This window comes from Phalacrocorax aristotelis, chromosome 6, assembly GCF_949628215.1.
Source record: "Phalacrocorax aristotelis chromosome 6, bGulAri2.1, whole genome shotgun sequence".
Taxonomy (NCBI): Eukaryota; Metazoa; Chordata; class Aves; order Suliformes; family Phalacrocoracidae; genus Phalacrocorax; species Phalacrocorax aristotelis.
Genome location: NC_134281.1, coordinates 45,103,382 through 45,116,861, shown reverse-complemented (window position 1 = coordinate 45,116,861; position 13,480 = coordinate 45,103,382). Strand labels below are relative to the sequence as shown.

The 13,480-nt window shown below is 40.6% G+C and overlaps 1 protein-coding gene across 2 annotated transcripts in view; it reads right to left on the bottom strand.

Moving 5' to 3' along the window:
• GLIS1 (GLIS family zinc finger 1) overlaps positions 1 to 13,169 on the bottom strand; it is a 215,307-nt gene extending 202,138 nt beyond the window's left edge. For both annotated transcript variants that reach the window (XM_075097589.1, XM_075097590.1), the window contains exon 1: positions 12,734 to 13,169. In XM_075097589.1, coding sequence (XP_074953690.1) covers positions 12,734 to 13,085 — 352 coding nt within the window. In that variant the 5' untranslated portion in view covers positions 13,086 to 13,169. The remainder of the gene's footprint in view (positions 1 to 12,733) is intronic.
• Between the last annotated feature and the right edge of the window lie 311 nt (positions 13,170 to 13,480).

Here is a 13,480-nt window from a genome sequence, read left to right as displayed (position 1 = left end):
ATTTAAGAAAGTTTGAGCATTGCTCTATCTTTCTGCAACCAGAGTGATACTTAACAGAAAGATAACATCACTTCCCTATGCTTTTTATTAATGTATCGTATCACCTTCTACCCCATTAGAAAATTATCTTCTCATACCAACTGAATATGACATCCCAACCCTTTTCAGCATCACTGCTTTCCAGGACACACAGCCTCCCATCTATAAAAATAGTTTATACCCTCCATGCCAAGGCACAGTCTCATGTGTTTGACTGGACATTCATTGTCCAGTTCCTGATCACTGCTTAAGAAATCCATATCACATGCCAGTCACTTCCTAATTTTTATTTATAATTCCCTTCATCAGAAGCAACAGACAAACTTTACTGGCAGTGGTTTTCTATTTTCTGTCAGGATTTCAGTAGAAACTGTTAGATAACACTGGGAATGAAACTCAAACTTTCAGAGTTGTATACAAAATACTGTCACTGTACAAAATATTGTTGTTTGGTGTGCATCTCAATTTCTATAGATAAGACAGGTTTTACTGCATTCAAAAGGCTACATTATTGTTTTCTATACCACTATATTTCTGCCATCAACATTGCATGTGACAATTCAAAATGTATCCCAGAAGCTTAAGTCAAATCTAGCAACACATTTACCTCTGCCAGCCTCACTCTCAGGCTCATTATAAAACAAGAACAAGCTTGATAAACTCTCCTAAGAAGCAGAACATCTTCCTTCAGCTGCTCTGTTAATGCAGATTTCTGCCACAATGCATCCCCAGTTCTAAAGAGTCTAAACTCCACCTGGGCCATAAGGATGCAGATATGACCACCAACTAAAGGGCAACAGAACTGGAGGACTTCAGCACGGTCAGTTAATTCTCATATTTGAAAAACAGGATGCATTGCGAATGAATAATAATAATAATTCAATGTAAGCCTAATTCAGTATCAATAAGGCTATTTCCTTCTTTAGAACAATGGTTGGCATCTTCTATCCCCAACAGGCAATCGTTTGTTAGCAATGGCATGTCCCCAGAATACCACAGAACATTTCACAACTCCTTTGCACATAAAAATCAATCATTTTCCATGCCCAGTTGTCCCACCACTGGCTCTCCCAACTGCCGCTCTTAGAGCCCTTCACTCAGTCTGGTTTTTATTGTATGCCTTCTCGGTGTTTTCTTGACAAACAAATGCGTGGCCAGAAACACAAATGTTAGACAAGGAGGGATTTGAACTTCGTTCAGTAAGTCAGAGAGAATAGAAGCCTGTAGTATTAGTTTGTGGGACCTCTTGTAACTCTTCATAGTGCCTAAGAGTTGAGTATGGGAATTGAAAATGGCAGAGGAAAGATGGTCGGGCCTAAAGAGTTACATCCCATAGAAGAATTTCCATCCAGCCTGTCTTTAAAAACTCCGGTGACAAACAACTCACAGCCTGCTTGGGCACCATATGTCAAAAGCTAAGTATACTCCTAGTTAATATCTTTCCTAGTGTCAAGCCCACATAATCCCTGTGGAAGAATAAATCAATGTAGGAAAGACAGAAGGTGCTGAATATCAGGTGCATTTCACAAAGTACTTAGTACAAAGGAAAAACCTACACCCACACTCAGCTTCAGAAGGACGCAATAGGAGACTTTCTTCCATACCAGCAGAGCAAGACTGGTGCCTCAGAAGGATGTGCGGACACCATGCACACAAATTTTAACTCTGAACTATATATCAGTGGATTCTATGTTTAGAAGGTCCTTCTTGTATCTAGTTTATATTCTAAATCTGGGTTGCTCATCAAACTAGCAAATATTGTGGTCAGGAGCCTTCACACTGGAAGCTGTATCCAGCCTTTCAGACTGTTTTCTATAGTAGTAGTTAGTATCATAATACATTTTTACCTAAATGCTAGTTGGTTATGAGGCTATTATTCACCAAGTTTCCTCTGAAACTGCCTCCCCATCACTTAAGAGTGACTGCTTGCTGCTGAAACATCTACCCCATGCATAAAACATCTTTATCACTGCTAGTGTTTACTGTTCTTAATTTTCAAGTCTCCCAGCAACTCCTCCAGCAGCTAATAAAAACTCTATTGTTGGCATTAACACTAACCCTTAGCAAGGAAAGTTCACCAAGCAGGTTAGTCCCATTTTGAGAAACAATCTGGGTACCACTGAAGCAGCAAGCCTCTGCAAAACACCCGTGTTTTGTCTCAAACTTGCCAAATAAACTGTACTTGTAGCCAATGCCATCATACATTTGGGCTCAAAACACTATTGATGATCAGTCATTCCAATGGTTTGCTCTCACTTTCTAGATTTTGGTCCCCTTTATATTGGCTTTCTATGACTAATCTTACAAAATATATGACTTGTAGAAGTATTTGTGGAAGTGGCAAACTTGTAAGCAGATAGGCATAAAAGCGAATTTTGACAAAGCAGTCTTGAGTATTCATGCCAGTAACCTCTGCCTAACAGCTTCTGACAGGATGCAGTACGAGAAAGGAGATCTCGTATGAATAATGTTTCCAATAAAAGCTAGCCAAATCACCCTGACAGACTTTGAGTATTTACACATTCAGTAGACCAAAAGCTATTTACACCAGTTTCCATACTTCCACATATTTAGCCCACAATTCAAATGAGTTACAACCCTTTACATATATTTAAAAATAAGCCAACAGCAAAGCTGCACAAAGTAAAAGACAGAGGCCAGGAGGCTAAGAGAGTAGAAAGAATAAGTTATTGAGACTCGAGGGCAGGGAAAAAGCAAAGGGGCTCTAGGGGTAAACATCCCGTTAAATCCTGCATACCCAGTCAAATCAGAGAGATGCTGAAATGCATCACCTTTGTTTTGAAAAGAGAACCATTCACATGCATAGTTTGCAGCTTATCCCCAAAAAAATATGGCAAGTCAGCAAACCTTATCGAATAATTCAAGAACTCAAAGAATATAAGCCAATTTGTGGTGAGTTGGCAAGAGGAAAACTAAGAAGCAAAACTGTTCAGATTAAAAATGTGAGACATCTTTTTCTTTGGCCGAGTGAACTGAGTCCATACTTACAGGACAAACTTCTATGCATTAGCCCTCCAGGGCTCAAGTCTGTCCCCTTTTTACCCACTCTTGGTTTTAAAATGGTGTCACTTCAGATTTGCACCAGAGCTAGGGATAATGGAATCAGGCAGCTCTGTTTCAGCTGAATATACACCAGCTCTGATGACTTCAAGGAAACTGAACATTACAACAATCAGATATCCAGAAAGGAGGAATTTAGTGTTGTTTTTTCTTCTTCAAGTCCTGGAAGACAGCTGCGTGCAAAATCTGTTCTGCCAGAGTGATGAGGATCTCAGGATCCTTGCAGTAGCTACCTGCACCCAAATCCAGGGCGCATACAATCCATCAGGTGATTTCTGCCACAAGAACAGTAGACATGAGACTCTTCCCTCTGCTGGAAGGCAAGGACAACCCTGAAGTTGCTTCCTCCAGCAAACCAGGGAGGAAAGTTTTCCTCCCGACAGGTACTTATTATTGGCTATTTCCAAGACAGGTCCCTTAATGTAGCCTCCTTTCCCTCATCTCAGCATGTCAAGCACTAAAATAAATGGGAGAATTTGTTCATCAGCAACAATTCTGCAACTGGCAGCGTAAACCAGATGCCAAGCAGTAAGAAGCCCCAGCTAAAATGTTCCATTAAAAACCTTACATATTTGTTATCTTTGGGAGAGTATTTTGGACTTTACACCACTCACACTAGAGGAGACTTTGCTACGTGAGGTATGTGGTGCTTGCCCTTGCCGGTAAGAAAGAAATCTGGTCCACATGCACACTGAGGGGGTGTAGCCATGCTCAAGCAAGTGCCACCCCAGGCTGATACAGCCACATGTTGCAGTGCAGCATCCTGAAACAACACCAGATCAGATCTCAAACAGAGCAGAGTCACATCACTCTGTCCCTCAGCACAGAAAATTAAGCTGGCCCTGACAGTGTGCCGAAACTACTTCTTGCTCCAAAACTGGCTTGTATTTCTCTACACCATACTCTGTTACACTCTTGCAGTAGAAACATCATGAACAGTACAGACTTGCCCCAAAATTATACAAGTGTACAGCCTATAATAGAGTTCAAGCACCCCAATTCTTTTCATCTGAAACATTTATACACTTGGCCATGTCAGCTGCTGGCACAATCCTTCACCATTTTTGCCCATTTTGTGTACAATGGCAGATCACACCGGCTTGAGACCCATGCAGGGTCTTGAACAGGAAGATAAATTAAAGGTGAACATGCTATGGTGACTGACTTTGGCATCCCAGCTACTGGGCTGCTTCTGCTTGCACACTTTTCTCTCTGGGAGAGTTTAACACTTAGATATTCTCTTCTGTGCCTCAAAACAGCCATGGATGGGATTTTCAAAAACATTCAGTACTGGCTTCCTCCTGAAGTCAATGCTGCAATGCCCTGCAATTTCAGCAGGAGTAGCAGGGCAAAGCAAGAGTTATGAAACCTCATGTTAAATCCTTCCTGGGATTTTCCCAGAAAACACTGGTAAATACAGCTGAAATTTCCTCTTTTATCTGTTCTCACTTTAACTCTCTCTTCTCCGTCCAGCACAAATGGGGGCTGGGAGGAAGGCAGGACTTACATACGGAACAATAAGCAAGAGCTGTTTTAGAGTGAAATGAGTCCATCTGAATGCAAACTGCTGCTTTCCTCGAGCACCCTTCCTGTCTTATTTGGTCTTCTCTCTTAAGCGCCTGCCACTACAGAGATGTTCCATCAAAGAGCACAACACACAGTCATCATAAGTGACTGATCATTTGCTCTCAGTGAAGGATTCAGTAAATCAAAGCCAGCTGCTCTAGAGAGGGCCAGGCAGCTAAAATGAAGTTAAACAAAATAATAATAAAAAATGCAATCTAGAACCTACATACATAGGAAATCTACTCTTGTATTTCAAATAAATAACTCTAAGGTATTTAAGCCTCATGCACAGAAAACAATTTTGTAACTTTCTTTTTTTTAAGTCATCCTCTTGCATTGTTGTTCTGCCCTAATAACTCTGAAATGTGCTACTCATCTCTCCCAGTTAAATATCCTGTTTCACAAGCCCACTCCTAGATATCTGAAACTGCACAGCATTTCTATCTAGCTTTGGGCATCTAGCATTCCAAAGAATTAATATTTAAACTTATTATAAAGGAATGGGGATTGCATTAAGCATGTAGTATTTAGCAAAACATTCATATTAATAAACTGTTGTGTTGCTTCTTTGAAGCACATTTATCATTCTTTAAACTCAACAAAAGATTATGCTCCAAAACTGACACATGTATCTATTTTCCTTTTAATACAACCAAGACTTAGATAGGATTATAGAGTGGAAGCTATCAAATTTCAATTTTTACAATACGCTTAAAATTATATTATCTTTCTTTGCCTAGGGAATTGTTGACTTCAGTATTTAAGTGACTTAACCACAGCAAACTGTGAAAAAGCAGTGAATCACAGCACTTTATTTTAAATAATCCTAGACCCTCCACCTCTTCTTGGGAAGAACCTCATGTTAATATTATTATACATACTATTGCTCTTATACCTCTTGACTACAGAAAAATGACTAAAAACCGCAAATTGATTACAAGGTATCACTAATTGTTTTTTTTCCTCTTATATTAGCCTTCGATTTACATCTTAGGTATGATCGCCCAAGCCAGCATGTGTAATTTATTTACAGCATTGGAAGGCAGGCAAAATACATCATCTACTGTTATACAACCTTATACTAGGTATTAAAATACCAGGCCCCTGGAGACACACTTCATATAGTTCAGCAAGTTCCAAAATAAACCCAACTGCCAACCCCTTAAGGACTTAAAACAACAATGGAAATCTGTATTAAAAAGTTAGTTTTAAAGTATTTGATGATGTCGCCTTAGTGTCATTTTTCCCTCTGGCTAAACATGCAAAAAAACATGTAAGAATGCATTTGCTTTCCCCTCATTCTAAAACAGCTGACAACTCCATAGCTCTCACAAAGCCCTCTTCTTATCACACACATAAATGCCAGATTTAAATGCAGTTTAAGATGTCTTGCATTCATTTAACCCTTAGAATAAATTTGATCAGGTGTATTCAATTACAGTGCTCCTTACCAATCCACTATGCAAAATAATCACATATACATTCAGACATGACAAAAAGTCAGACATAATTATTAGACATAAACCAATACAACTGCTTAAAAAACAAAGAGCTAGAGCTCAAGTACTTTGTGATGATTTGACTGAGTCCACCCTCGTAATTCCTAAATGCTCAACACCTTAAAATAACCTAAAACACAGAATTTGGATCTATTTCCTATTGCAGCTCTGACAATGTCTCATCTGTTTTTCAAGTAGTATCCCTTCAACAAATAATCATTAACAACCATTTAATAGATCCAAACTAATGACTGTAATAAAAACAAAAAAATACAAACAAAAAAAACCCACACCTTGTTCCAGGTTACTAGTGAAGCACAGATTCTGAGAACAGAAAGTTCCAGGTTCCAACTGAGATTTCACATACTGGGTGCCAGAAATGTAATAGGAGAGGAAGGAAAAAGGGGAATTCTTTGCCTCTATTCTTCAAAGCCTGTGCAGAAAGGTAGTACTGCAGTAGTCTGAACTGATACTTATCTGAATGGAAGAACAGGCCCTTGCTTTTTTTACATGCCCCACTTAAACCCAATAAAACAGCATGAGTGGTTTTAACTAGTCGTTCTGTCTAAGTCATTGTAACACTCCCTGCTCTCAGAAGAAGATAACAGCTGTGCCATATTCAGAAACACATACTTTTGCCATTGTTTGCACATTTGCAGGGCAAGATTACACTGTACCACAGATAGTGAGCACTGGCCTTGCTTTGGAACCCTGTATTCTTTGAGTTACATGAGTGTGCTGGGAAACAACGTTTGGTGGCTGAGAAAAAAAGCAAACAAAACCAAAAGTCTATTAAAAGCAGTTTCATGCACTGTGAAATGATTACTAGATTGCACGCCTTGTTCAAGCCTGTTGATGTATAACGATAGAAACCTTGAGTACAAAATGGAGCAGTTTACATCTATATTGCCTCTCAAATTACCCTGCCATCAACATCTTCAACAGTTCTAAAATCACTAAACAGCAGAGATTCACATTTGTAGACTAATGGTAATCATGGTACCGAATGTGGAAATTATATTCACTACAAATTTTTCTTCATAGTCCATACATTATTCCACTTCCTAGCTTACAGATGGATTGTTATTTGTCCTACAAGCTTTTCCCTGTACACAGGATAAAGAACTTCTGTAATATTAGTACTGAAATATTGACCCAGCTAAAGTTAGTGGCAAGACTTGTACTAATTGTTTAGAGTAAAATTTTGTCCCTCCTATTCAACATACCGAGCATCGCTGCTCACTGAAAGTGGAAAAAAATCAATCAACTTTGTTGAAATAAAGAAGTACTATTACTCCCAGAAGACACTCACATTAAATTTAGTAGTTTTAGTAAACAGAATCTTGAAACATTTCCAGAATATAATCTCAAATCTACTAAAAATCCTCAGCATACACTTTAACAGTTTATGCATATACAGGGTTGAACTCTAACACACAAATAATCATTTAGATACAGTTGAATACATTTTTAGAATATTCTAAGCCCAAAATATTTGCAGTTATGTGACAACTCACAGGAATACAGTAATCCACATACTGAAGTATGCAAGATGCCAATCTGAAACTTTTTCTTACTGTGAAAGAAAAAAGGAAAATGTATTTTTCCTCTCATCCCATTTAGCAGAGTATATAACAATGCCCATTCTAATTCCATGTGTTAATGTAACGTTTTAAAACCAAAGCAAATAAGTAAAAAAGAAATTATCTTCCTTCGAGTAAAACTCAAGTTACAAAATCTCTTCCACAGATGAGATTTATTTCCTATAATCCGGCATTATTTGTTATTCCATATAGTTCTATACAATATTAAGATAGATACAATATTAATTTGCTTCCTTTTTTCCAATAGCTCATTTTTTTCTGAGGCAGAATGGGGTTTTTTGCTTTTACTTTACAGGTATTGAATGCCTTTATAGGACAGGTCAATCATTAGATCTCCTGGTTTGTATTTACTAAATATTCTCTACTATCAATCCCTAAATAAGAAAGAATTTAATTAGATACAGTTAAACCTCTTTTAAATCCATGAAAGGGTCATCTTCAATACAGTGACTCTGATTTTGCAACACAAATCAGTAGAACTTCCTTCAGCAGCAAATACTGAAAGTTATTCTCCTATTCAAGACAAGTAAGCATTTTAGCCAGTTTAAAGGAGGAGGGGACAGACACAGTTTATCCTAAATGACTGTATGCATACATTCTCCAAACTGCAGTTTCTTCTCCTTTCTCTCCTCACAAAAAAAAAAAAGGAATAAAAAGAAGTTCTGTAACTGCAAGCTCTGTTCAAATAAACCTTCAAATTCCTTTTTTGTAGTGCAGAGTTCAAATGCAACAAGCATGAAAACAACAGTGAAAAGAAGAAAAATTTATTACTATAGCCGTATATAAAATTGAGAGAGTTTAGAGATCATCGTACCAGTGAGCCCATTCCCCGTCTCCTTATCAGTCCATATAATGTTTATCAGCTCTAGGCCATCCCATTTGCTCCAGTGGGATAATCCAGGTGAACACAGGCAAGGCATATGAAAGAAAATGGCAGAATCAGGCCCAAGACCAGTCTATACACCTAATAAGTCATATAACCAAAACATATGCTTTTGCTTAAGATCTCAACAGTATAAGCTGTTACTTATGCAAGGACTGTCCTGCTAACCAAGGGAATAGTCACAGGGGGTTGCAATGGCAAGATTTAACCCTCCTTTAGACAAACAGCAGAAGAAAATTAATACATTTCAATACATTGGTTGTATGTTTGCCAAAAGCAGCTACACCTAAAAAAAATAAACAAAAAACAAAAAACCAAAACCACCACCACCCACAACAAAAAAACCCCAACCCACTTTCTCCTTGTCTGAACAAAAAAATACTCTCAACAAGGAAACATCCAACTACTGCAACCGAACAGCTTATTGTTTTGCCCACTGTAAGTTAATATCTGAAGTGGTTACTGCAAAGGTCTGAGCCATTTGGATGATTTCCCAGTGGCACAACTAGCAGGATAAATCTCGTCATTTCTACTGAGTCATGAATTAGGTACACCAAACAAAACTGGGAAAGAATGAAAAGAAGTGTTTCCTGGTAACAACCATAATCAATGTCATTAAAAACCTGAGATATTTGACATCTTTATAGATTACTCTTTTGTCACCACTAAAGCCTTCTTTCCCAAAAGTTTCTTTCCTGTTGACAATAATTATTTTGCCCTGTGTTACTTTCCAAAAGTAATACCGTAGCCTGAAATTCAACGAAACAGAACCAAACCCTCAGAATCCCAGGAAAATATTGTAAAATGGACTTCATACCTTAAGGTACAGTTATTCTATGCCGAGCAGACCACAAATGCCTCTAAGAAGCACTGCCTGGGTGCAAATACTCTGCCTTGTGACACACATGGAAATCAATGGTCAAGAAAAGCGTGGTGTGTATCACAGCCAATCATACCAGAAGGGGGAGGCTGGGTGAAAACTCGGTGTTTAAACAGCTCCCAAACAGAACAAAACATGAAGCACAATTCCAAGACACTGATATTTTTGGTAAACAACCAACAGCTCCATCCTGCAAAGTTCAGACCCAAATGATCTGATTCCCAGAAGTAATCCTCAACCACCACCCCTCAAGTTTTTGTTCAGCTGTTCATATAAAAAGATTTGCTCAGGCACAGAAGCATTTTGCAGATTCATAACTTAAACACTGTGAAGCAGTAGAGTAACACCACAGAGACATTACAACAGCAGGATGCTTTTTCCCCATTGTGATTACTTCAAAGCTGCCCTTTTTATTAGTAGGATAGGGTATCATTTTGATTCATTCTTTTTTGAAAAAAATAAAAAAAAAGTAAAAGCATGTTTAGAAAAAAAAATATTTTCTACAGGCAACTATAAAAATTGATTTTGCTTTTGTTAAAGAGAATCTTTTACCCTCCCTACTTGCAGCTTTCAACTGTGGATAAACCAAAACCAGGAGACACATTCTCTAATCTAACCCAGACTGCAGAGGGAATTACTGGGTACGCGGTACTCTGGGGCTGGAGAGCAGGAGGCACACAGTGCGATGATCTGAAATCAAGCTGTCATCAGTTTCCTTCCCAAAACCTTTTACTGGGTAAATCTGAATATTTCCCTCATTCCCACTTCTTAGCTATATCTTGTTACATCACATCCACAAACAGCCATCCCTGGTCCTTTTCTTTATCTTCCTGAGAGAACCAGGGTTGTTGGGAGACGGTTCACACCACTCCTTGAAAGATCAGTGGCTCTCCCGTCTGCAGCATAGCTCACTTTAGATACACAGTGAGAGACTGAGTGACTTCTGTTATTTCTATGGAACTGACTCAGAAGCATAAGGTGCTGAGCAGGGGCTGGCAGCTCACAGTATTCAGTGGGAGAACTCCAAAATGCCCAAGTGGACGTTAAGGCACTTGCTGACACCATACAGGTCAGACGGAGCAGCACAGCCCACACATTTTAAATCAGACTCTAGCCCAAAATTTTACTTTCCCTAACTTCTCCTGAAAATACCTTCACAGGGTAAAAAAACACAAAAAGCAAAAACAATAAAAAAAAAACACCCCCAAAACCCCAGTGCTTCCGTCTTTGGAAAAATCCAACATTGTCCATCAAATCACCACACTCAGTAAATGAACCCTATCCTGCCCATGGATGCCTCCTACTTACTCCCATGACTCAAGTCACCCATATGCAAAAGCAACCACAAGGTAACACCCTGAACAGAAAATGCATTAAACAAAAAACAGCAATGAAACTTAAAACACAGGGTTTTTTCCCCAGTGGTGAAAAGGGGAAACTGATCGGTCAGGAAAGATGAATTAGCACCCTTCTCCCGGTGCCCACCTACACCTACTGTAAGAAGTCCCAAGTGAATGGAAATTACACTTTTCTCCTTACCCACCCTACCCTCCTGCCCTCTGCACCACCCACAAGAGAAATAAGCGTGAGGAGTAAGTAGCTCAAAGTGGGGAAGAAGAAAAAAAAATAAAAAGTGCTTCAGCAGTCTGTTTGGGTAGGGCAACGCGTGGGTAGGGTTTTCAGCAGGTCTGAACCCTAGTCAAGTGGCACCAGCCTCACTCGTGAGACCACAGCAGACTCAGGCATCTCATGAGTCCCTTCTACAGGCAGCAATCGCAGCAGCACAGTGGTACTAGAGCTCGTAGCTGTCCCTTCATCCCTTCATTCTTCGTGAATCCTCCTTCTCCCCCCTCCAAACTTGGCTCTGTGTCACAGACTTTCATTTAATTCTCACCAAACATTAACAACTTTTTTTTTTTATATCAGGAGCGGAGAATTGCAGCATTAACAAACAGAAAAATAAAATAGGTAATTTATAACCTGCTGCTCTACTCTGTCTGTATTCACTGGTGATGAACAAACACATCCTACAGTTTACAGAACAGACCTCGCACAGTTTGAGGTGTTCATTAACATAACTTCATGGCAATGGAAGGTGCCATCACCCTAGGTAACAAGCTCACAAAAGAAAATGTTACTAGTCCAAGGGCATGCAGTTTACTTTTATTTTTCAGAAGAATGGACAGAAAGGGATGCACTGAAAAAAAATCCTAGTGGGAACTATCTTACACCAACAAGACAACAGCATGTATATCTCTAAACTAGAGAATGGGAAAGGACTGAGAAGAGAAAAAGAGAATTACCTTTTTAACACTTGAGAAAACATTGCTTTAATATTAATAACCTTAGGTGCATATATGTCTCTGCAAGTGGCTTTGCAGCATAAAGGATTGCTTGAATTCCCTCTGATCTCATCCAGTGACACCTTAAAGGGATTATTTTAAAACTAAATTTTGATTAACAAATTCCAGCTCAATTAACAAGTTCTAGCTCAAAAGGGTAGCTAACAGATTTGAGTGGGCAATTCCTAACCTAACTTCAGTGCCACTTCTATAACAACAGATAGATGAAAATCGGGTCGGACGATTGCTAACTAGCAGAATTTGCCTTTACGCCATGCCTTTCAGGCACTAGGAACCCCAAATCTGAGGATTCACTGCCTGAACCCAGCATTTGCAACCCCTCCTTGAAATACAAACTATAAATCCAAGCAACCGTGGTGAAATTGCTGAATAAGAACTAGGCATTTATTGTCAGTCAGGCATACTCACAAACAAACACCCCACACGCACGCTCAGGCGCAGGACAGACTAACCCAGTGTTCAGCACCATCCTCAAAACAACCACCTCTGAGAAGTGACCAAACTGAGCAGCAGTTGCTCAGAAGAACTAACGAAGATGCTGGTCTCATGATTTTTTAAAGAATATTGAGAAACGCTCTGCTGCCCATTGGCAAAAAACAGTCTGGTTTATCCTGTCCCTCCAAGGTGCACAGAAAAAAAAAAAAGTTTTAAAGCTTGCAGTTTAATAAACAAGTTAGAAAACAAACTGAAGACCAAAAAGAAAGAGAAAACAAAACATTAAAAAAAAAAAAAGGATCTTGATGTATGTTTTTGTTTGGGTGGTGGATATATATTTTTCTGGTGGTTGTAGCATTCAGTTCATACATTTTTAAACTCACCCTTCACGCTCTGATGTTTCTGCTGCTGGAAATAATCTTTGGAGCCTCTAGCGCATCGCAGCTCCTGCACCCTCGGCAGAATTGGGATCCTCTCGAATATGCTGGGTCTCTTGGGGATGAAATCCAGCAGAGGCGCTGACATTTCAGGGGGGCTCTGCTGAGGCTCCGCGTGGTCACTGCCGTTGCTGACAGTTATTTTAAAGGACATCTGAGGATTCGAGAGAGCTTTACCACTGCTGGGACGGGTGACCCGCGGCAGTTCCTTCAGAGGCGCTCCCTGGCATTTATCGGTCACCTCGAAGCGAGCCGGACCGGCGCTGGCTTTCTGACCCCCTGCGAGCTCACAGTGCATGTCCGCGTCCGGCTGCCGCCCGGGCCCTCACCGCTCTCCTGCACCGAGCGGCACGGCGGGGTGGGGGTGGGGGGGTCAGTGCCGGCGCCCGCCTCAGCTCAGCCCCGCCGCGCGCGCCACCAGCGGCCGTTAACCGCCGCCCGCGGGGCGGGAAGCTGCCCGCCGCCCGGCTCGCTCTCTCACGCACACCGGCCGCAGGGGGAAGAAACGCGGAGGTGGGGGGCTCAGACCTCGGCGGCGGCTCGCCTGTGAAGGACGGGGAGGCTGGTGCCGCGCGTCGGCTTTCCTCCCTCTCTAGGCAACACCGCCAGGCTTTTCGTAATCGCTCCGGGGAAGGCGAGACCGGCCGGGAGGGGAGGGGGGGACCGGCACACGGCCGGGGCTGTGAAGGGGCC